General features: G+C 36.1%; 1 protein-coding gene and 1 pseudogene across 1 annotated transcript; both read left to right on the top strand.

The window, feature by feature from the left end:
- Positions 1 to 4,940: 4,940 nt before the first annotated feature.
- Positions 4,941 to 5,602, top strand: LOC114544134 (ATP-dependent DNA helicase PIF1-like). Its single transcript, XM_028562854.1, has 2 exons — positions 4,941 to 5,070; positions 5,199 to 5,602. Exons 1-2 carry the CDS (start codon positions 4,941 to 4,943, stop codon positions 5,600 to 5,602), a joined length of 534 nt encoding a protein of 177 aa, XP_028418655.1.
- An 11,226-nt stretch (positions 5,603 to 16,828) lies between these two features.
- Positions 16,829 to 19,194, top strand: LOC114544133 (annotated as a pseudogene).
- Positions 19,195 to 22,011: the final 2,817 nt, after the last annotated feature.

Raw genomic sequence — 22,011 nt, 5'->3', positions numbered from 1 at the left:
AGGTAAATTTGACAACAGTCTACAAGAATTGCATAAGAAAAAATAAAGGCAACTTTGTTATAAACGTACATGAAGTACTCCAGCGTGGAGGCTTAAGCACTGATGTGTTGGACCGCGGGCGCAACAATTATAGGGAGAGAGAGGAAATAATAAAGGGATGAAACATCAGAATTTGCTTTGTTTCAATGCCTTTTAAAATACACTAATGAACTACAATTATTAAAACAATTGAGCGAAATTTTTACAGTAGTAATCCTTCAACGGTCCTATAGGTCAAAACAACGAAAATGTTTCATTGCACATGTAATTTTGCTGTAAAAATATTCCTCTTATTTTCACGATATGTGTTCTGCAAGTAGCCAGGACACTACGTCATCATCGGATCATCGCCAACTGTTCGGAATACTACGAGAGCTTGCGAGCATTTAACGAAAATCATAACAAAAAATTTGGCGGAAAAGTTCTTCGATATTACCACAGATTAACACCCAGATGTCGCACTTCTGACTCAAAAGCGTAAGCGATTCGTCACTGCGCATTGCTTTCTGCGCACGCTTAGCAAGTGACTAGAGGCATCCCCCCCCGAAATAAAATTTCAAAATGGAGACGAACTGAATTGAAGTGAAAAACAGCACGATGTGTCAAATGAGTGGGAATATATGTACATTTATTGATTTGTACAGGAAGTTCCATTCAATGTAAAGATATTCAAACACTTTTTAAAAGAAATATGTTTGAAATTATGGAGATTTCTACTGCTTATAACTTTCCGCTTCTACGACAATCGAAAAAAGATAAAACATTCGTACAATATTGAAAACGAGGTACTCTAAATTCATTTTTCCAAAGCGCGTATAGGTGATGATGGATTCAGACACAAACTTAACTACACAGTCGCCTTCTCTAGCAAATGAGAGGAGGTTTTTTTCCATGTATAAAATAGTTCGACTCCATTTTGAAATTTCGAGGGGGGGAATGCCTCTAGTCACTTGCTAAGCAAGCGCTTACGCTTTTTTAATCAGAAGTGTGGGTAAGCATCTGGGTAATCTGTGTTATTACTGAGTAAACCACTGAGCTATAAAATAATTCCTGGAGGACCGGCTCCTAATCGGAAAGTTAAGCCACAAACATGGCGGATTTTGAGCTTTGTGACGTCACCTGGTCCCCTTTGCTAATGGTAATTACAACTGACATACCGCGATACAAAGTGAAAAACTATGTGTCTCCCTCCTGGTTTTTACAAAAATATTTTTGATTTTCGGTATATATTTTTTTCGTATTTCCTCTAAAAAAGATAAAATTATTTATCTTTTTCCTGTTCGACAAAGTAAATGGAGAAGCTGCTTCTTGCTCTACATATGACGTTGTGAATGGCTTAATTCACTTATCGGGAAAGCTATTCTTGCCTCAGGTGAGCCGGTTTTCAAATTATTTTCTTTTTTGATCTTTTTTGCCTTCGGACTATAGTATAAACAACTGCAAAAGCGTCTGGATAAATAGTTATATGCTTTTATTAGCCTTTTTGTCCTTTGGTACCTGACTTAATTACGATAGGATTCATAGGAAAACTTTTTTGTGTCCGGCGAAAGTTATCAATAGTTAATCTTGTGAGTTTTGACGTGCTGACTGCTGATCTGATTGATTTATAATCAATCTACATTTAATTTGCTCTTAATGTTGATTAGTATTATTGTTATTCTTTCTGGGTGCAGAGTACTGTATATATTGAATACAGTTAATCTTAATAAGATCTCCATTTTTCAGGATGAAGATGCTATAAAATTTAACAAGAGATGGCTTGTTATGCAAATTACTGGAACATTGTACTGATAATTTTACTATATAGACTTGTTGGCTGCTGTTGGGAGACATTTTTTACACTGGTTTTCCAGATTATAAATAATAAATAGATGCATAAAAACATGCCTTAATTGAGCAGTGTGTCTTCATTCTGCAACAACTTTTATAATTTCCTGGAAAATGCATTTCCCCCCCGACACCATTAAACGGCTAGAATTATTGGGCTAATCAGGGTTTTTGGATAATAGACTGACTAATTGAGGGGTGAACAAGCACAGTTGCATTTTTGTGAATTCATTAGGCTATTATATTTGTACTACTCTTGCTATTAGGTATAATTTCATATCAAATACAAAGCATCAATGACTTTTCTTAGGTCACACAAGGACACCTTTACAGGTTTACTAAAGTGCATTAAAAAAAGCGTATACATCGTCTGTAGCTCATTTAGGCACAAGGAATGCCATGTAAATATTACTTCTGGTTATAACTATTGTTTCCCCCACTCAGTACAATTGCTAATCTGCTGCCCAATATCTTGCATGAGCTTAGGCCTTGTTTCTTTGGATTTAATATGCACAGGCATGGACACAGGACAACATAACTGGATACTTTCTGGTTCAGGGTTTAAGAAAAGTCAGATTGGTATCCATAAAAGACACTAAAAAATTACGATGATACGAAAAAAAATTTTATACGGTAATGTATATTGAAATTGAAAACAAAGAAAAGAGAAAAAACCTGTCAGCTTCATATCATTGTAAAATTTTCGACTTTTGTCCACGTATTAAATATTTTTTATATTCGCCCAATATTTGTTTGTTTCAGCATTTGCAAAAACAGTACCTATGATTTGTACATAACCGAAATAAACGCTTTATTACGCGTTAGGCAAAAAATATATCGAAAAAAAGAACAACAAGGTTTCAAAGCAGTTGGAAGAAACAAAAATACAAAATTTTCATAAAAACCAGGGGGGAATTACTGCAGCGGGCTCAGAATTGAGCCTGGTCAGTGGTATTACCATGGGCAAAGGGGACCAGGTGACGTCAAAATGACGTCACAGAGGCCAAAATCCGCCATGTTTTTTGCTTCACTTTTTGATCAAAAAACATTAGTAGCCGGTCCTCCAGGAATTATTGTATAGCTCAGTGGAGTCACAGTTTAGAGATATACAGTTGTGTAACTCGCGGCGGAACCCTTTGATGTTGCTCTCCCTCAATTCCAAGCGCTCACGCCATTTTCTACGCGCCACGCAAATTGCAAAAGAGCGTGTCAGACCGTGTCACTGGCTGAATTTATATACAAATTGTCAGCAAAACAGCGTTCGAACGCTTAAAAATGCTTATTTGACAAAGGTTGTTTAAACTATGGAGATTTGAGGAGTAAAATTTTGCAAAAAAATGGTCAGTACTTTATATATCTTTTTCTTTCGTTCAGTAGAAAACGTCTTTTATGAAAAATTGCGAAAAAAAATTGATCTAATTTTATGCTTCAGCCTTTGTGTATTAAAATTACAAATGTCGCACAAATACAAACGATAAATATGTGTTTTTGTCATGGTTATACCCAGTTATCTTTTATTTATTTTCATATAATTTCTGTCTGTCTATGAAAATTCCTGTCAAAACCATGAAAGTATTTTTTTTTTCATTTTACCAAATTACAGGAAGTGATAAATAATAAACTGTCAGTGATGAGGTTTGACAAATAAGTATAGCTCCATATTCTGTGCTTATATGAGGATTTATAGGATGGACCTTTCATTCTTCTGTTAAAGGGAATCCAATAATAAATGGATATTATATCGTTTCATGTATCATTACACAAATGTTTATACAGTTTCATGTATCATTACACAATTGAATATAAATTATTTTCAGTGATTTATAGTCAATTTCAGCCACTGTTGGTCCTTATGTGTCTTTTTTATTAGTATCTATCAAGCTGGTTTGGATGCTATTTCATGTTCACAAGAAATGTGCCACTGGGAAAAGCACTCATCAATGAAAAGTTTGCAGAAAGCACTAGTGAATTGTAGATGCATGTGTTGGATTGTTGGAATGCATCTGCTAATATTGCCAAAACATTCTTTAAGCTTTGTGATCAAAGATTGGTTTAGCTATACCTATATATACAGTTGTATACATCACAAAACAGAGCAAATATCATAGAAGTGATTGGAAAAATAAATCCGCAAAAAACTATTTCAAGTGTATTTTATTAAATCTAAATACTGAATAGAAGTTTACCATTTAAAATTTAACTACAATCTATAGCTGTCATTAATGTGAGGTAGTACAGTTTATCTTTTATATTTATCAAGTTTATCAATTACAGAAATACTAATTCCATTGATTTTGTGTTTTTTAGAATGCATGCCATTTGCTTGTCAGCTTGTGTTTGTGCTTGTGAAACTAATGCGTTTTGGCAAACACACTAGGGCATCGGTAACTGGCCCATAACAAAGAGAAAAACCTGCAGTATTTTCCTTCTAAGTTAATCCTTGTAATTAATATGAAATGTCTACGGTGTAGCCTAACAACATATCAAAAGGACATGGTAAAACTCCATTTAAGTTTGTGAAAACTTGTTCTTCAGCAACATCGATTTGACCAGTCACTCCTCGAATCCTATTTATTTAGTTTTTCCCGTTTCAAAAAGGTTTATTTACACCAATTCCTGATAAAAACGTGCAGCTCCAACTCCTTTTATAAAATACGCGACAATGAAGCAAATCCATTAGATAAATTCGCCAAAATCGTTGTTTTACTGCAAAAATTGACTATTTTCCTAGCTTTTTCTATACTAAAAGAAGCCATGACACGGTCTTTTGCTTCGCACGTGCGGATAACTATGCGGGGGACAAGAATTCCTGCGAGTTCCACAACTGTATATCCTTAAACTGTGGTGGAGTAAACAGAGACAAATGTCTTTCCGCAATAGAAACATTATTTGGATTTGATATATTTTATGTCTGTCAGCAGTCCAAGTTATGTAAGTATGATATATGCCAAACGAACGCTGAGAATGTTATTTTAGTAATGTTTTTTCGGGCGATTTATATACTATCTTTATAACGAATAGAGATTCTTGAACGTTGTATCCCTAGGGGTGAACTGCTCTGAAATCAAGAACAAATGAATGTTCTTGACCTTGCTTTGGCAGGCCACAATGTTTTCTTTTGTGGTTCCGGCGGTACGGAGAAAACATTTACGGTTAAACGACTGGTAAATATCTTGGGCTCGAAGAGAAAAGTTGTTATAACATGTACGACAGGAATGGCATGCAAGCTGGACTAATAAATCCCCGTATGAATGTAGAAACGTTGATAAAATCTGTCCATAGTAGAGAAAGCTGTTCGTCAAGATGGAAGACCACTGATGTATTAATTATAGATGAAGTGTCCCAGCTGAGCAGGAAGACATTTGAAACAATAAATTATATTGCCCAGGGAGTGAGAGGTGATGAAAAACCATTTGGAGGAATACAAGTGATAGCACTTGGTGATTTTAAACAACTACCACCAGTTTCAAATGACTTAGACCAAGGTAAATATTGTTTTGAAAGTCCACTCTGGAAAATAATGTTCTGCCACAATATCCAGCTGAAAGTTGTCTATAGACAGGAACAAAAGGATTTCATTGATGTCCTTGATCAGATTGCTGTTGGTGAGATGTCTGAAAGTGCACTTCATTTTATATATGATTTGAGTTTAAACAATCTGAATGAAAATGACTTTGGTTTGAATTTTATACCTCATATATCTTGCACAATCTTCGATGCCAATTTTCAGGGGTAGATTACTTTATTTTGTGCCTGCGACCGCAAAGTTTTGTTGAAAATGTGCCTGAAAAATGTGTGCATACAAAATGCAAAACATGACTTGATGAGCAATCAGCCATAACTATAATCGCCGTTTACTTCACCAGACTTAACTAAGGTTATTATTCCCTTTAAGAGCATTTTTTTCATTATACAAGTTACAGAGTCAGCAAAAAATTTTTTGAAGGGGTATGGTGATAAAAATCAAAATCTGAAAAAAATTTTTGGTTACTCATTAATGACACTAATTATTGAAATACCCCAGCAAAAATGAATTACATTGAGTAACTAGAAAACTGAACTAAACACTAAAAGTTATTTGTCCATAACTGGAAGCTTTGATTGTTCTTTTAACTTTCTATCAATTACTTTAGAAACTTCAAATGGTTGAATCTGAATACATTCAGACTTCCTGATAAAATGCCAAAAATTATCTTTCTTTGATTCTTTTCGCCAATACTCGGTCATCGCGGCTTTTACAACTCCTCCACAGCGAGAAATTATGAAGCCATTCAAAGAAATATGCATCTCCCGTCGTCCCCTATCCTCTGATACATTTCTCTGCTTATTGATTCGTGATTCCTACACCGAAACGTGAGATTCAACCACCGATTCAACTGACATTGAAACAGAAGCGACTGAAAAGACATGAATCACCATTTCAATTCCGAGATAAAGTCCTTTTGACGAGTCAAGGAACATCTTCAAAACCTCCATATTCTCAGGAAGATCTTTCTCTTTTATACCTTTTGTCACTTTTTCTAAACGACGCAAAAATTCTTTATATTGCGCGGCTAATTCTACATCGGGTAATTGGATAACGTTTGATGCGACTTTCTTTCCGTTGCTGACAAATGTTTTTGCCTCTACAGATCCAATCATGCTAGATCCTCGTAATTGACTTTTTTTGCTAGTCTTTGCAAATCGAGTAGAGGTCTTAATTGTTCAACCAATGATGTGGCTTGGTCGTCGAAAACGTGGACCCTTAAGTCCTGGCTGAACCGCTCTGCCAACTTCTTCAGACGTGATGATGCTGTTGTCACTACGTCCATTGTTTGGTTTTGCACAACTGTAAAATAGCCACGTCTTGTTCTGTTCTGCTCGGGTTTATCGTCCAAAATTGGAATACCCCGATATTTGCCAGTTGCGATAGTACTCTGCAAGTCAGAGTGGTATTTAGGCCAGAGACAAATCTTCTTTCCTTCTTTGGACATAGGACATTTTTCATTGCATTCAATAACCTTTGACATCTGCAGCAACTTCTCTGTGCAAACTTCATGAAATTTATTGAAACGTTCATGTGGTAGAATATTTACTATTTGTAGGATGTTGATGCCATGGCCGAACGTCGCGTAAATATCGCAAACACCAGAGAGTGTTAAAACTAACTTCTTGTTTGCAAGTTTGTTCTTAAGCTGTGCTGCATCTAAGGCAGTTTGTCTGCTTTTCGCATCCCCGTGGCACCAAAGTTATTCATTTGGGTTTCCTCCAACGTACTGAAAAGGGCTGGATAGCCCTTAATACCTAGTTGTTCATAGACTTTCGCACAATGGTTGGCAAATTTAGTCTCGCTATAAAACATAGGGAGGCCGCAAAATACGTCTGCATCGAAACTTTCATCCGATTTCAATCTTTCCGCGACAGAAAAAAAATGTTCAAATTCTTGTCCCCAGTTAATAGCTTTGAACAAAGAACTGATATCTTCCGTAATTTGAACGAGCCACCTGAACTGGGCTTCTTTTCTAATTGCTGCATCTCTAGTACCAGCAATGTGCATTGGATCCCAGTCTGAGAATTTCCTGTTTGCGCCAGTGAATCCAAAGTGACCATCTAACAATTCAGGAACCGAAAGGTGATGATATTGTCCATCATAAGAACCTCCTTGATATTGTTCCGCGGTAATACCCTTTTTGCTCAAAAGATCGATTAAACTCTGTGCAATGGCTGGACCTGTATGGCCACCATTAACCACATGGATATCGAAGAATATTGCTTGGATAAGGTCGGTGGAGTTAGGCACAACAGTAGTAAAAGAAACAAACTGCCGCGTTCTGTGTTTATATGTTGCTTTATCAGCAACTACTTTTCCAACTGGTTGAAACCAGTTTGGTCAAGTCGATTGTTCAGGAAATTATTCACTCGGTGTTCAACCTCTTCTGCAACATAAGGAAGAAACTTAGCAGGAAATTTTTCACAATGATTGAGCTCGCCGATATCTAACTCATTCACTCACTGGAAAAGTAATAAATCCGGGAAGTCTGTTTCTGGTCTTCCTTTCTTAAACAGATAATAGCAAGTCTTTCCAATTTTCACTCCAACTGAGCGTTCCCTCCTCTCTTCCTTGTTTTTCAACTTTTCTGCAGACACAGCATCATCCAAATTACTGTTGTGCAACACCCCCGTTAAATGCCGTGTAAGATGTTTTTTAAATTTCGAAAGGCTTCGGACTGCACATCACGATTAAACTCCGGATTAGAAAGAGGGTCTTCGTCTATCGCTGGATTATAGGAGAAGATTCCACGCACCATTTTGTCATGTCGAACTTGCTTTGCTTGTTCAGTTATCGCACATACAGTGCATATCATGACCGATCTTTCTTCATCAAAAGAAAATTCACTTAGTTTATCAGTTATTTCAGTAACAGAAGTACATTGCAACAAGAGGTCTCTTGTAAGGTTGTCATTTGACTCATTTCTATGAATATCATTTCTATTAACAGTTCCTGAACTTCTTGGAACTGAAATTGTTGCAGCTTCTTTTTTGCTACTTCTTACTTCTACTGTCAGTTCGTCTACCTTTTTTATTAGCTGTGCTAGGATTTCCCTCGTGCTTTTCCTATTTTCAAGGCTTTTCTCATTACTTTCTTTGAGAATTTGTGCTTCATTGTACTCCTGACGATCAAACGTTTCCTCTTGGAGCTGAAACTGACTAGTCTGATCATCCTCGTCGCCTTTAGCTTCGCATTCCTCCGTATGATCACGTTCGTTTTCGTTTAATTTGCCTGATTCTTGATTATTGCAAACTTCATCATCAGTTAGTGTGCTTTTTTCTAGGGCATTGTCTCTTAATTTTTTGGATGGTTTTCCAAAAAACGAGGTAAGCGTTCTTTGATCCCTAGGGCGAAGGTCGTTACAATCTTCATCGGGATGTTTTCTTTTGAAATGAGCTTAGTAGTTCTGTTGTATCAATGTCTTGCTACAAACACGGCATTCAACGTCAGTTGTCTTTGCATGGCTGCGACGGTAATGTTCATCCATTTGGGAATAAAGCTGATTAACCACAAATATACTGAGAGAAAATTACATTAAATTATACATGCATTTTGACATCGATGTTGTAAACCTGTAATCTGTATTAACTATGCCACGATGCTAGGGCAATGCAGAGACTAGGAAGGACACTTTAATGACGTTTCCGGTTTCTAAAAAATTTAACGATGAACAAGTTTTTATTTTTTAATTACATTATTAGTGTATTAGACTATTACAGTCACACAAGTTATGAATTTTTTTTCTGTCGTTTTATGCAAATTGTAGATAAAATTGGCATACAATTGTGTAGAAACTACGATGCTCACGATTAATGATTAATCCAACTAAAATTAATGACGTGAATAGTATTAATTAGTTGGATCATAGGCAGCCCAGACTTTGACTTACGCGTGTGATACTCGCGCGCGTGTCGCGCTTACGTTGTTTACTTCGTCTATATATTATGACAAGGTAGGAAAGAGTTTATCAAAATATGACAGATATACCTTCGTAAATGTATAATTATCTAAAAAATTACTTGAAGAAACGCCACAAAAACTACAACCTAATAATTCGCCGATGATTAATTCTGAAGTTTCCATGTTTTTTAACAACATCTAAAGGCTTCAAATTAGCGAAATAAAACAGGAATTCATACGGAATTTTGAGAAAACTATCCGAGGGTCACTCCGCCTAAGGAAACGTCATCTTTTTTGAGATATTAACTAAACGCTCATTGGCTTACCTGCAGGACCACCAATGAGAACCAATGAGCGTTTAGTTAATATCTCAAAACAGATGACGTTTCCTTAGGCGGAGTGACCCTCGGATAGTTTTCTCAAAATTCCGTATGAATTCCTGTTTTATTTCGCTAATTTGAAGGTTTTAGATGTTGTTTAAACATGGAAACTGCAGGGTAATGTAGTTTAATCATGGGTAATTATTAGGTTGTAGTTTTTGTGGCGTTTCTTCAAGTAATTTTTTAGATAATTATACATTTACGAAGGTATATCTGTCATATTTTGATAAACTCTTTCCTACCTTGTCATAATATATAGACGAAGTAAACAACGTAAGCGCGACACGCGCGCGAGTATCACACGCGAAAGTCAAAGTCTGGGCTGCCTATGGTTGGATAAGTGAATAGTTTTAATTAGTTGTCAGTAATCAACACACGAACACAAATTTAACTATACCCCACTTTAAAAAAAACACCTAAAATATTCACAAGTTCTAACCCTTTATAAAAACTAAAAAAGGGCCTTAAAGAAGACAATTGTAGACAAAATAAGAACTCACCTAGATTTTGGAGATGGGAATTATGTAAATGCAAAATTATTAAAAAATTTTTTGCACGTATAACTCATTTTTTTAAAAGCGTTGCAAAATGTGCCTTCAAGAAAGTTGTCTGTTCTGCATTGTGCCTGCATTGTGCATTGTCCCAGCGGTCCCGACTTTTTCGACCCCTGCCAATTTTTACAACATTGAACAACTACTGAAACTACCTGGTGAAATGAAGCAGTATGTTTCCATTGATACATCTGATCCTGCCACATTAGACAAGTTAACTCTTGCTGAAAATCATTTGAATTTGAAAGTTGGTGTGCATGTAATGTTATCGTACAACTTGTCATCTAAACTTACAAATGGGACAAGAGGGAAGATTCAAGCACTGGAAGATGATGGTCCAACTGTAAATTTTGAAGAGGTTGGGCTAACTGTAAAATTGCAAAGATGCACTTGGTTTGCATACAAAACTGGTACTACAGATGTTATACTAGGTCAGAGATCCCAATTCCCTCTCAGACTTGCATGGGGAATTACTGCACATAAGATTCAAGGACAGACAATTAATCGAAGCTGCTGTTGTTCATAGTGGAAATGAATTTGTTCCAGGGCAATTGTATGTTGCTTGTTCTCGAGTATCAAAGAAGGAAGACCTTAAGATTGTTGGATTTAATAAAAATAAACTAATCAAGCAGGACCCTCGTGTGACAGATTTTTATGCAAATCTTGGTAATTCCACACCCTTGGTTGCAGGTCTTTCATGTTGCAGGGAAATCAACACCACAACTGAGCCATTGGTTACTGTACAAAGTGAGGAGGACATTCATTTTGATACAATGTCTGAGTCAGAACTACTTGATATTGAGAACTTATGCAATGAACTCTTTACCGAAGATGGTGAGGGATTGACTTTGCATTCTGAAGAATTTTCAGTAGATAATATACTGAAAACTTTAAGAACAAATTACCTGGTGATTTTGATGTGAATAAATTCCTCGAGGAACTTAAAGACAAATCAGATGTGCATGTACAGACAGGACATATACTGATTGTCTTCAAGAAAAGATTAATTGTCTTGTTACTGAATTACAAAACACACATTATTTTTGTGTATATATTTGTGTAATATTATTGATCTAATGGCCATGCAGTTAGTCTGGCTAAGATCAAATAGCTATTAATTCAATCCAAGTGTATAGTATATCAAAGCATAAATTCTAAATTATCATTGGCATGAGCAATTGATACAACCATGGTCACTTGGGACTTAGGCTCATGTAGATTTCAGCCTGAATTTAACACATCTATTCATGATAAATATGCTCATTTTTTATGTGTGTGTGTTGAGGGGGGGGGGAAGGCAGTTGCTATCTACTACCTCTACTACATATTCACCCAAATACAACCATTACATGACTGATTTTGCTCATTGCTCTCTAAAATTACAACAATGTTAATTGAAGACATGTTGTCAAAGTACCTGTGTTCAAAGAATGCATATAATTATGTGTTTCACCAAGCTGAACAAATCTAACTAGTCTTGTTAAATTATCCCATTTTTTGTCTTCATTTGAAGATCTTCCTGTGAGAATGAAATTTACAAAACTCATATTAATATGACACACTGTACATTTACAATTTATTGACAGTAATCACATAAAATTGGAACACAAAATGTATTAATATTGTGACCAGTTTAATTCAAAATACAATTACGTGAGATACAATCTGACTGACTGGCAGGAAACACTTGACGTGTCTTACTCAATACTAAAGGTTGAACAATGAGTGCAAGAGAACTGATTATTTAGGGCATATATTAGCGATAACCTATCATCTTTTGCACAATTAATTAAGGTTTTAAAACATTTTGGACAAACCTAACTGAATTAAGCTGTATATAAAAAGAAGAAAAGGACAAAATTATAATAAAAACAATCCTTTCTCTCCCTGCACAAAGTAAAACTGGTTTTACTATTCACGAGATCAACTTATCAAAAATCTGGTTTACCTGTTTTGACATTTCGTCTAAAATAAGACCACCTTCTCTGCCAAATGCGGTCGGTTTAATCTTGTCCGCCTCTCCTATCATCCAATTTAAGACATCGTCATTAAGACCTGGGTTTTGGGCTTTTGGCTCACTGAATTCTTGTGTAAAGAAAGTAACATCCAAGAAGGAAAAACAAGAACACCACTTTGTCTTAGCTCTTCATAGATTTTTGGGCTTTTTATCGACAATGACAGACAAAGGCGAATCATCCTAAATAATAAAATAATATATGCACATTTATTATTCGAAGGCCATGCTTATTACTCTATATAAATTCCATGGAATGATTTAATAAGGTATCAACAGTTCTGTACTCTCCAGTTTGTTTATATTTCAGGGAAAATCCCCGACTGGAAAGTGCTATAAATAATACGAATATCAAATAACAAGGTCAATATAGTATAAGCTCGGTGTAGTTATTCTATAATACGTACAATACATCAGCCAAATCATAAAATTATCCAAAGAAGCTAACAATATAAAAAATATATACATGTACACTTACTTTGGATGCCATCTGTTTTCTCTTCCGTCTTTCATTTCCATGGCCTTCTTTTGTGCTTCCCAAAACACTTTCAAGTCTGGGTTCAGTTCATTCTCGTCAATATTACTAAACATCGTATTAAAGTCGTTGCTATCTTCTTCTGCAAATGTGTGCATGTTATCTATAATATCCTGCTTGAATCGTTCACGACGTTCACAATTTATGCGCCTTCTCTTTTCTTGTTGTAGTTTTCTTTGAGCTCCTCTTCGCCCATGTACGTTTCCCTCTTTTGTGGTGCGAAAAGAGCTTTCTCTTTGCACGCATGACTTTCTTTCAAACTTTTATAGTATGAATTGTGCTTTATTGTAGAACAGCCGCAGCACATCTTTTCATGAACAGAGAAAATATATGCACAATTAATTGCTTGGTGTCGCAGTGATGTCGACTCGCTATCTAATAAATTTGACCCCTGTTCTGTCAATCCTACAAGATTTCCAGATTTATCCGTAGTTTTTTTGTCCACTTCAACGGAAAAGCCATTACATATTGGAACGCTGAACATGTAGGAAAATAGACCATCTAAATAATATTGACACGGATGACTGTACAATGATCCTCTAATTCAACTTCGTGTGACCCAATGAAAAATTTGAACGAAAAATTGTTGAAAATCATCAGAGACTTCACGACTCTTTCGCCATTGCAAGAATCGCAGGATACATTTATCCACTCCACGTATTCATCAGTTTCCTTTGCCTTTGATAGTGTCCACTTGTTCGCGAACATTGCTTCGGGAGATACAGTGGCGTAACTAGAACGATAATTGGGGGGGGGGTGAATATTTATATATCCAATTCTGCCCTACGGATTTCTTTTGTAATTGCAATAGCCTACAATAGAAATCCGTCGGGCAGAACTGAATATATGAATATTCACCCCCCCAATTATCGTTCTAATTACGCCCCTGCGGGAGAATAATTCTTAATATAATCCCAGCTCAGAAATTTTTGTGTTGATTCAACAACAAACATTCGTTCGTACACTGGTTCACGTTTCGTCATCCCATCTTTAGTAACAGTTATTTTGGCTTTTTTTACTGTGGGAAATACACGCTTTATAATCCGCCCGAGCTCATGTTCTTTCAAAGGGCGATTATTCTCTTTCGATGTTGTAGATAAAAGCACTTGATTAACATCGTCGGTTAATTTAGAAACTGAAATGTTATGTGTGCCATGACACATCATATACGTCTTTAACATCCTATCAGATATTAAATATCACCATAAATTTGTTACGCTTTGTGTGTATATTAGACCGTCACGCTAAAGTGGACAGTTTACGCATCGCTGAGCAATGATATAAAGAAAAACACTTACCAATTAATTATACGTCTTTCTTTTAACGCATTTGCTTTATTACGCACGGTTGTATCAACGATTTCTTCAAATTCCTGCAAAACCCTGTCACCACCGAGCATCATTGTTTGAAGTTTAAATTTCGCGCGTTTTTGGTTTCCGCATAAACCTGATGACTCCCGACAATATACGAGCTGTCCAGGCTATATGCGCGCGGAGGCTGCGGAGCGGAGCACATGATTTCATCCCTTTATTCTTTTTCCCCTCCCAGCGTGTGCCCTGACGTCACTTGTTGCGCTCGCGGTCCAACACATCAGTGCTTAAGGCTCCACGATGAAGTACTTCATGTACGTTTATAAAAAAGTTGCCTTTTTTTTCTTATTCAATTCTTGTAGACTGTTGTCAAATTTACCTCGGAGTTTACTTTTTAAATTCAACTGAAAGTTGTTTTTCTCGTCGAAAATATTCTTAAATTCAACTGCAAGTCGTTTCTTGTCATTTTTGCAGCATTAGTTTTTACAACGATATTTTAAGAACAAACGCTGAGGAAGGCACCCTGTGATAATTCTTGATGTCTTGCCACCTGCACGATATGAAAATTATCCGTAGTTGACGTAATTTTTTGCCGCTATAGTTTGTTGTCAATAATATGGCGCAAGCTTCCTCTCTAAAAAGGAAACAATTTTGAATTCGGTTTTCGCGTGATATCGAGAATTATCAAGCCTCAATTTGCGTTATCCGCCTCAAATTGGCGTGCCTATATATAGTTATCTTTTTTAAAAAATATAACCCAACCGAAAAGCTCCCGAAATCATTATTTTTATATTTCTACTTTATATTCACTTCTAATTAGCATTTGGAAGTTGGAATGACATATATATATATATATTATATATATATATTATATATTATATATTATAATATATATATATATTATATTTATATATTATATTTATATATATATATATATATATATATTATTATATAATATATATATATATATATATTATATATTATTTTTATATATTTATATATATATATATATATATATATATATATTTATATATATATATATATATATATATATATATATATATATATATATTATATATATATATATATATATTTTATATATATATATATATTATATATATATATATATATATATATATATATATATATATATATATAATATATATAATATATATATATATATATATATATATATTATATATACTGTATATATACTGTCGTTGTCAAAAAGGTTGTCCTGAGCAAGTATATGTTTATATCGATCACGTGACATTATAATGCATCAACACGCGTGGGATTGTACAAGCGTGTTAATTGCGAGTTCGAGTAGCAAGGTGAACGATTAGAAAATGCCTAGACCGTATTCGGATGATTTAAGGTGGAGAATGGTTTATCAACGACTGTTCTACGAAAGAAGCATCGACGAAATTGCAGCACAGCTATTTGTTTGTTCAAAAACCGTCTATCGTACTCTAAGCACCTTTTGGAACACGGGTGATGTGAAGCCTTGCCGTATGGGTCGCCCAACAGGGAGCGTATCTTTATTCCCACACGAAGAATACATTATAATGGACTGTTTACTGCGAACGCCGCAAATGCAGTTGAATGAGATAGCAAGCTATATCATTAATGCTACTGGCTCTTCATTTGGCCCGGAGACACTGTGCCGAGCTCTCTATAGGCTTGGAATAACACGCAAAAAGGTACGAACATTATGACATTATTTAAATTGGAATATATATTTAATACCGCACGCTGGAAATCATATAACCATATTAATAAGACCAAGCCATTCCACCTTTTTCCAATTTATTACAAGATTCTAGTTGTTCTTTATCAACTCTTCAAGCCACATTTTCTTTTTCAGATACAGAGAATTGCCCTTCAGCGAAGAGACGATATTAGGCTACAATTCATGGCCGAAATCAGCCTTTTTGACCCAAACCAGCTCGTTTTCCTCGATGAAACAGGCATTGTACGTACTAAATAATACCTTACTGTAACTGGATTGCACAAACTAGTAGATCTCTTATTTATTTGGTTCTACGTTTAAAGGATAAACGAATTGCTCGGCAATATGGATATAGTGCTCGTGGGATACCGCCTGTTGTGAGCGACTATAGCTATGCACGGTGGACACCGCGCTATTCCATTATTTCGGCAATATCGTGTGATGGACTTCTTGCGAACTGTTTGTTGAAGAATCCCGAAGAAAGATTTGAAACACGCTCATTTATCCATTTTCTTGATGAACAGCTTTTGCCAGCTATGAATCGATTTGATGGGAAAAACCCGCGATCCGTTCTCGTTATGGGTGAGATTTGAATATAATTAATGCAAATTCGCTGTTCTAACATACGTCTCAAGGGATGACTGAATTTGTGATGATCATGTTTTGATTTATTTATATCTGTTTAAACAAAACTTGTTGATGCACAAAGATGCAACTGCATGCTAAAACTATATACAGGGTGTATAAAAAAAAACGCAACCACTTAATATTCTAAAATTCATATTGTTTATAAGCTCAATAGATTTTATGCCCCTGGGGCCGGTTGTTCAAAAGCCGGTTAACGCTAACCCAGGGTTAAAAATGCCTAACCCAGGGTTAAATGTTAAACTTTGGTTAATTTGCGTTGCACAAAGCTCGGTTAGCGTTAACCCTGGGTTAAAATTGATAAAAAAATTAACCCTGCTAGCTAGGTGGTTTAAAATTTTAATCCTAGGTTAAGTGCAAAATAACATGGCGGATGTTTTACAGTTTGTTGTACCAATACGGAATTTTCCTCGCAGACAAAGGCGATATCGTCACGATAACGTGAACATTCGAGGTTTAACTGATGCGGAATTGCGAATTAGATACAGATTTGGTTACCAAGCAATAAATTACATTACAAATTTGCTATACGATGACCTTATTCGTGACACTAAAAGAAATTTTTCACTAATTCCCGACGTCCAAGTTCTCATCGCACTACGGTTTTTCGCAAGCGGAAGCTTCCTACAGGTTATCGGAGACACATTTGGCGTTGACAAGTCCACCGTATCGCGAGTAGTTCGTGACGTATGCCTCGCTCTATCAAACAAACGAGAACCGTTCATTCGTTAGCCTTCAAATCAAGAAAAAGAGAAAATAAAGAACGGGTTTTACGACATGGCCAATTTTCCTGGCGTTATTGGTTGTATCGATTGTACGCATATTCGAATCCAGGCACCACATCTAAACGAGAATTATTACGTCAATCGGAAACGCTATCATTCTATTAATGTTCAAGCAATTTGCGACGATCGAGGTAAATTATTATACTCTATATGTACCAATTATAGTTACAATTACTATAGTAAAGTAGGGATACTGTTAATACTGGTGGAATGCATGGAATACAGTCGAAAAGCAAACATTCTTCACATTTCATTTAGGAAAGTTCATAAATCTGGTTGCCCGATGGCCTGGAAGTGTCCATGACAGCCATATATTTCGAATGTCACAGATACAACAGTTTATAGAGCAGCATCACACATCACTGGAAGATGGGATCATATTGGGAGATAGTGGTTACGCCTTAAAACCCTACCTTATGACACCTTACACAGACCCTACTACAGCAAAGGAAAGAGCATTTAATCGGTCTTTGAAGAAAACACGCGTATTGATTGAGCAAGTGTTTGGGCGATGGAAGAGAAGGTTCCACCTACTGCATTCAGAGATCAGAATGGAACCAGAGAAAGTCTGCTTGTTAATTGGTGCTTGTGCTGTCCTTCAGAATATTGCAATAATGTTTAATGAGCCAGATGAAGAAGAGGATGTTGATCTAGAAGAACCAGATCCAGAGGTTGAACCACAGGTTGGCCATGACACAGGAAGGCAAATCAGGGCACATATCACAAATAACTTTTTTTAATTGAAATATGTACCATGCATGCATATATGCCACACAACAATTTACAATACATTTTTCCTGAAATTATTTCAATATTAGAATTGGGAAATACAAGATAATTAAGCACATTCTATAGTAACTTATATTATACACAACAGCACTAGCTGGGGCCCCAAAACAAGAGGTATGTCTGAAAGATCTTGCAATATTTATTTATACATATTTGATTTATTGGCTGCAGCAAACCTTTCAACATTAAATGATTGACCTAGAACCTATAATAAAACTGGTCCCACTGTAACACAAATGCTGTAATAATGAAATACAAGTAATATTCTCAATAATGTAATTAATTTACTGTGTACACTTATAGTACACAATGATTTCAAGCAATGTCCATGTCACCCCCGATATAAATATTATAAATCCCTCAATCAAAAATTGCCATTGCTACTGCCATTTGCCCTTTCTTTCAACTCCGCTACCTGTAGTTTCAGTCTCTCATTTTTCAGCAGAATCATTTCCTTTTGCACCTTGAGGACTTCGTATTGCATCTCAAGGACAACTTGCTGGTTAACCTTTTTTTTCAGCTTTGACTTATTTTGAGTTGTTTGGGTGCCAACTGGTAGGGGTGTAGGTTTGGTATGCTGCTCCACATCAATTGGACCATAAACTGGTGTGAAAGAAGGTGGTGGTGTATTTAAATCGTCATCACTGTTATCAAGTTCACAGCTATCAGCTTCCCTTTGCACTTGTACAAAACCGTTACTGTTGGTGTAAACTTCATCGCGCAACAACGTTGCCGATTCCCCTAAACAAAAATTAAAAAATTATCGTATTAATATTGATTTCATTGTGCATGGAAGAAGTAAATAATAAAATTGCGTATATCAAAATGTATAATCGACTGACGACTGGTATCATGACATGCAAAATAATCTGCGACCTTGTGAGTTGTGAATTACTTTACTAAATTATGAAACATAAATACTTATCTTTTTCTGATATTACGGGTAACTACGAAAAATATCACGTCTTTGTAAATAATAAAGTTCGCCAATACTGACGAAAAGCCTTCTTTTACAGAAAACGGTTTCTTGTTGTTGTGTGCATGAATTGAGAGGCATTGGAAGCCTGGATACGGCAGCAAAACCTGCCTAAACTCGCCCATGAAATCTAAACTTACCGCTCGTTTCAAAGCCACTTAGTCCGGTAAAAGACGGGGCGTTTTCAAATAACCGAATGATCTTCTCCGTGGCTTCTTTGGGTTTCTTAACTGGTGGACCACCTCTTGTTTGTCCAAAGCTTCTCTTTTGCCGCGCGAACTCCTTCTTTGCCGTGGTTTGTAGGTTTTTCCACTTGTCCTTTATGTCTTGCACGGAGCGGTGAGCTATCCCGAGTGCGCTCACTTGCCCGGCAATTTTTGCCCATATTTCCTGCTTCCTTTTATTTGTTATAGCATTTGTAAGCTTTAACTGGATAATTTCTAGATTTTTTTCCACTAATTCCGTTATTATATTAATTTCCGATGTGGAAAAATTTAATTTTCTCTTTCTTTCATTTTGGCCTAAATTTTTTTCCGCCATTTTGATTTTCGCGCGCTTCTAAACCGTGGGTTAAATTTTTAACCCAGGGATAACTAATCAACCCGCTAATCCACCTTCCAGCAACGCAGAATTAACCCAGGATTAACTAACCTAGGGTTAAGGAATTTAACCCAGGTTTAGCACTAATCCTGGGTTAGCGTTAACCGGCTTTTGAACAACCGGCCCCTGGGATTTTAAAATGGCTTCTAATCGTACATTTCAACTGCTAATGGTCAAATCAGCTAAACTAATAACGGTGCAGCTAACAACCGAACAACGAGTTTTTATTGTTGTGCATGATAACTTGAATGCTAACTGTCGACCTTGTAAGATAAATTGTAAATAAAATTTTACTCGTTAAATACTTTCAATTCAGCTCGTTGGTTTACGCACCCGACTTTGTTTACCAACGATTGTGCCGCTAGAATATGATTACAAGCTTTCTCGCATTCCAGGGGCCAAACGTCTTTTGTGTTGTAGAACAAAGAGGATATTCATGAATATTAAGTGGTTGCGTTTTTTTTGATACACCCTGTAGTAATATGCATATTTTTTAACAAATAACCACCCAACACATCATGTACAAGAAGTTGTAGAACGAGTGTACGATTCTGGGGCCATAATTCGTTTTTTGCCACCTTACAGTCCTGATTTGAATCCTATTGAAGAGGTTTTCGGCCAAGTTAAACACCACCTAAGACAGAATGACGTAGTTCTACAAGCAGCGAGAGACTCTAGCCCACTAATCTGGGATGCATTTGGGCAAATAACATCTAGTGACTGTATAGGGTATATGCATCATGCTGGATACATTTGACTTGTTCAAAGTTATAAATTAATTCGCTGTATAAGAGTTGCTATATGCAATAATTGTATTTTTACAGTTTCATTTTTTTAACAACGTTTTAAATCAAGTCATATATCTTTTAGCAACACTTTCCTCTTTTCTTCATATTCCTTCTCGGTAATGGCGCCAATTTGTTTCAGGTCAAACAAGTCTTTTATTTGCTTGATGACTTCTGACCGTAAACGCGTCTTTTCCGCATTTGTGTTGTTTCCATGCTTCACCTATAAAATCAAATTGTTTTGTGAGAGAACTTCATGACCGGCCCGGTATAGCCTATAGTATACAATGAATATGGGAAATTGGTCAAACGCTATAATACGTGCCTGTTCGACATTAACTTCAGGTTCTGCAGAAGAACTTGCCCCTGGTGTTAAAGCACTGGCAATTGTCTGCCCTACTGCAGTTATAGTGTCATTTAACGTTTCTCTACGCGGACGCTTTGCTGGTCTTGCATTGAACATTGGCACATCTGGAATAATTTCCCGTACTGCAGTCCCAACTATCTGAAGAGCAAAAGGAACGTGAATTAGTAATAAATTAGTATAGATATATTCAATTCCGTCTTTTCATATTTCACAGAGCTGCTGTTTGCGTAATTGTACCTGACATGACACCGCAGAAATTGGTGTTGGAAGTCAAATATCTCATCAGTTGCTCACATTTGAATCCTAGTATTCAGAAACTGCTGTCAAAGAAAATATTATCAAATAAGTTGAAAACAAGTTCAATTTTTCTTCCAATATCGGTTTTGGAAACTTTTGAAGGCTCTTCGTATGCATCTGCCACCGTAAAATGGCCATTTTGAGACATTTTCAGACATTTTCAGATGATTTGTTTTTGCCGTGTGCAAGCTTCAAATCTTTTGTGCAAGAGATATTTTGTTGAGTATTTATAAATCTTTTAGCTTGCCGAATTTAAAGTCTAAGTATTGAGAATTACGGCTAAGTCTACCAATTTCCGCGGTGTCACCTGACATACACGTTATTATGCGTGAGTAAATTCATTATAGTGTGACCGAGTATAATAATACCATGTTCTCACAGGAGGTGTAAATGTCCACAGGAGATGTAAATACTTACAATCATTTCCGCCCATAATCTATACTTGTAGGACGGAAGAGTATTCCCATGCAGTTTCTGCAGTTCATCTATTTCGGCAAGCACTCTGTCTTCTTTTCTCATCACTGTGCCTTGAGTCATCGCATTTCCTAAAATGTATGCACGTGTAAATGTAGATACCATGCATGTAATTCATATTTAAATTTAAAAGTTCAAATTTAAAGAGTTAGAAAAATAACATATGAAAGAAACAAAGGTAGAATCATTCCATTCTTGAAGAATATCAGCAAGTACAGATAAAGTTTGTGCTTGCTGGATTCGTTAAAGATAAAATAAAAGAATAAGACTTCAGTTCTGTAGCTTACCGGGAACGGTCTTATCAGCTTGTCTCTTTGCTGCTCGTTTTATCGGACATGCATCTAACCACATTTGGTATCCACGTTTGAAGTGTTGACACGCGTTTTTCATTTTTTGTTTCTGTCTAACACATAACCGATTTCCCAATTCTCAACGTTCTCGATGTCTGGCATATGTAGTTGCAAAGCAGTCTTCAT

The sequence above is a fragment of the Dendronephthya gigantea genome, unplaced genomic scaffold, assembly GCF_004324835.1.
Source record: "Dendronephthya gigantea isolate DGI-Jeju-01 unplaced genomic scaffold, DenGig_1.0 000659F, whole genome shotgun sequence".
Lineage (NCBI taxonomy): Eukaryota > Metazoa > Cnidaria > Anthozoa > Malacalcyonacea > Nephtheidae > Dendronephthya > Dendronephthya gigantea.
This window is presented reverse-complemented; position numbering and strand designations above follow the sequence as displayed.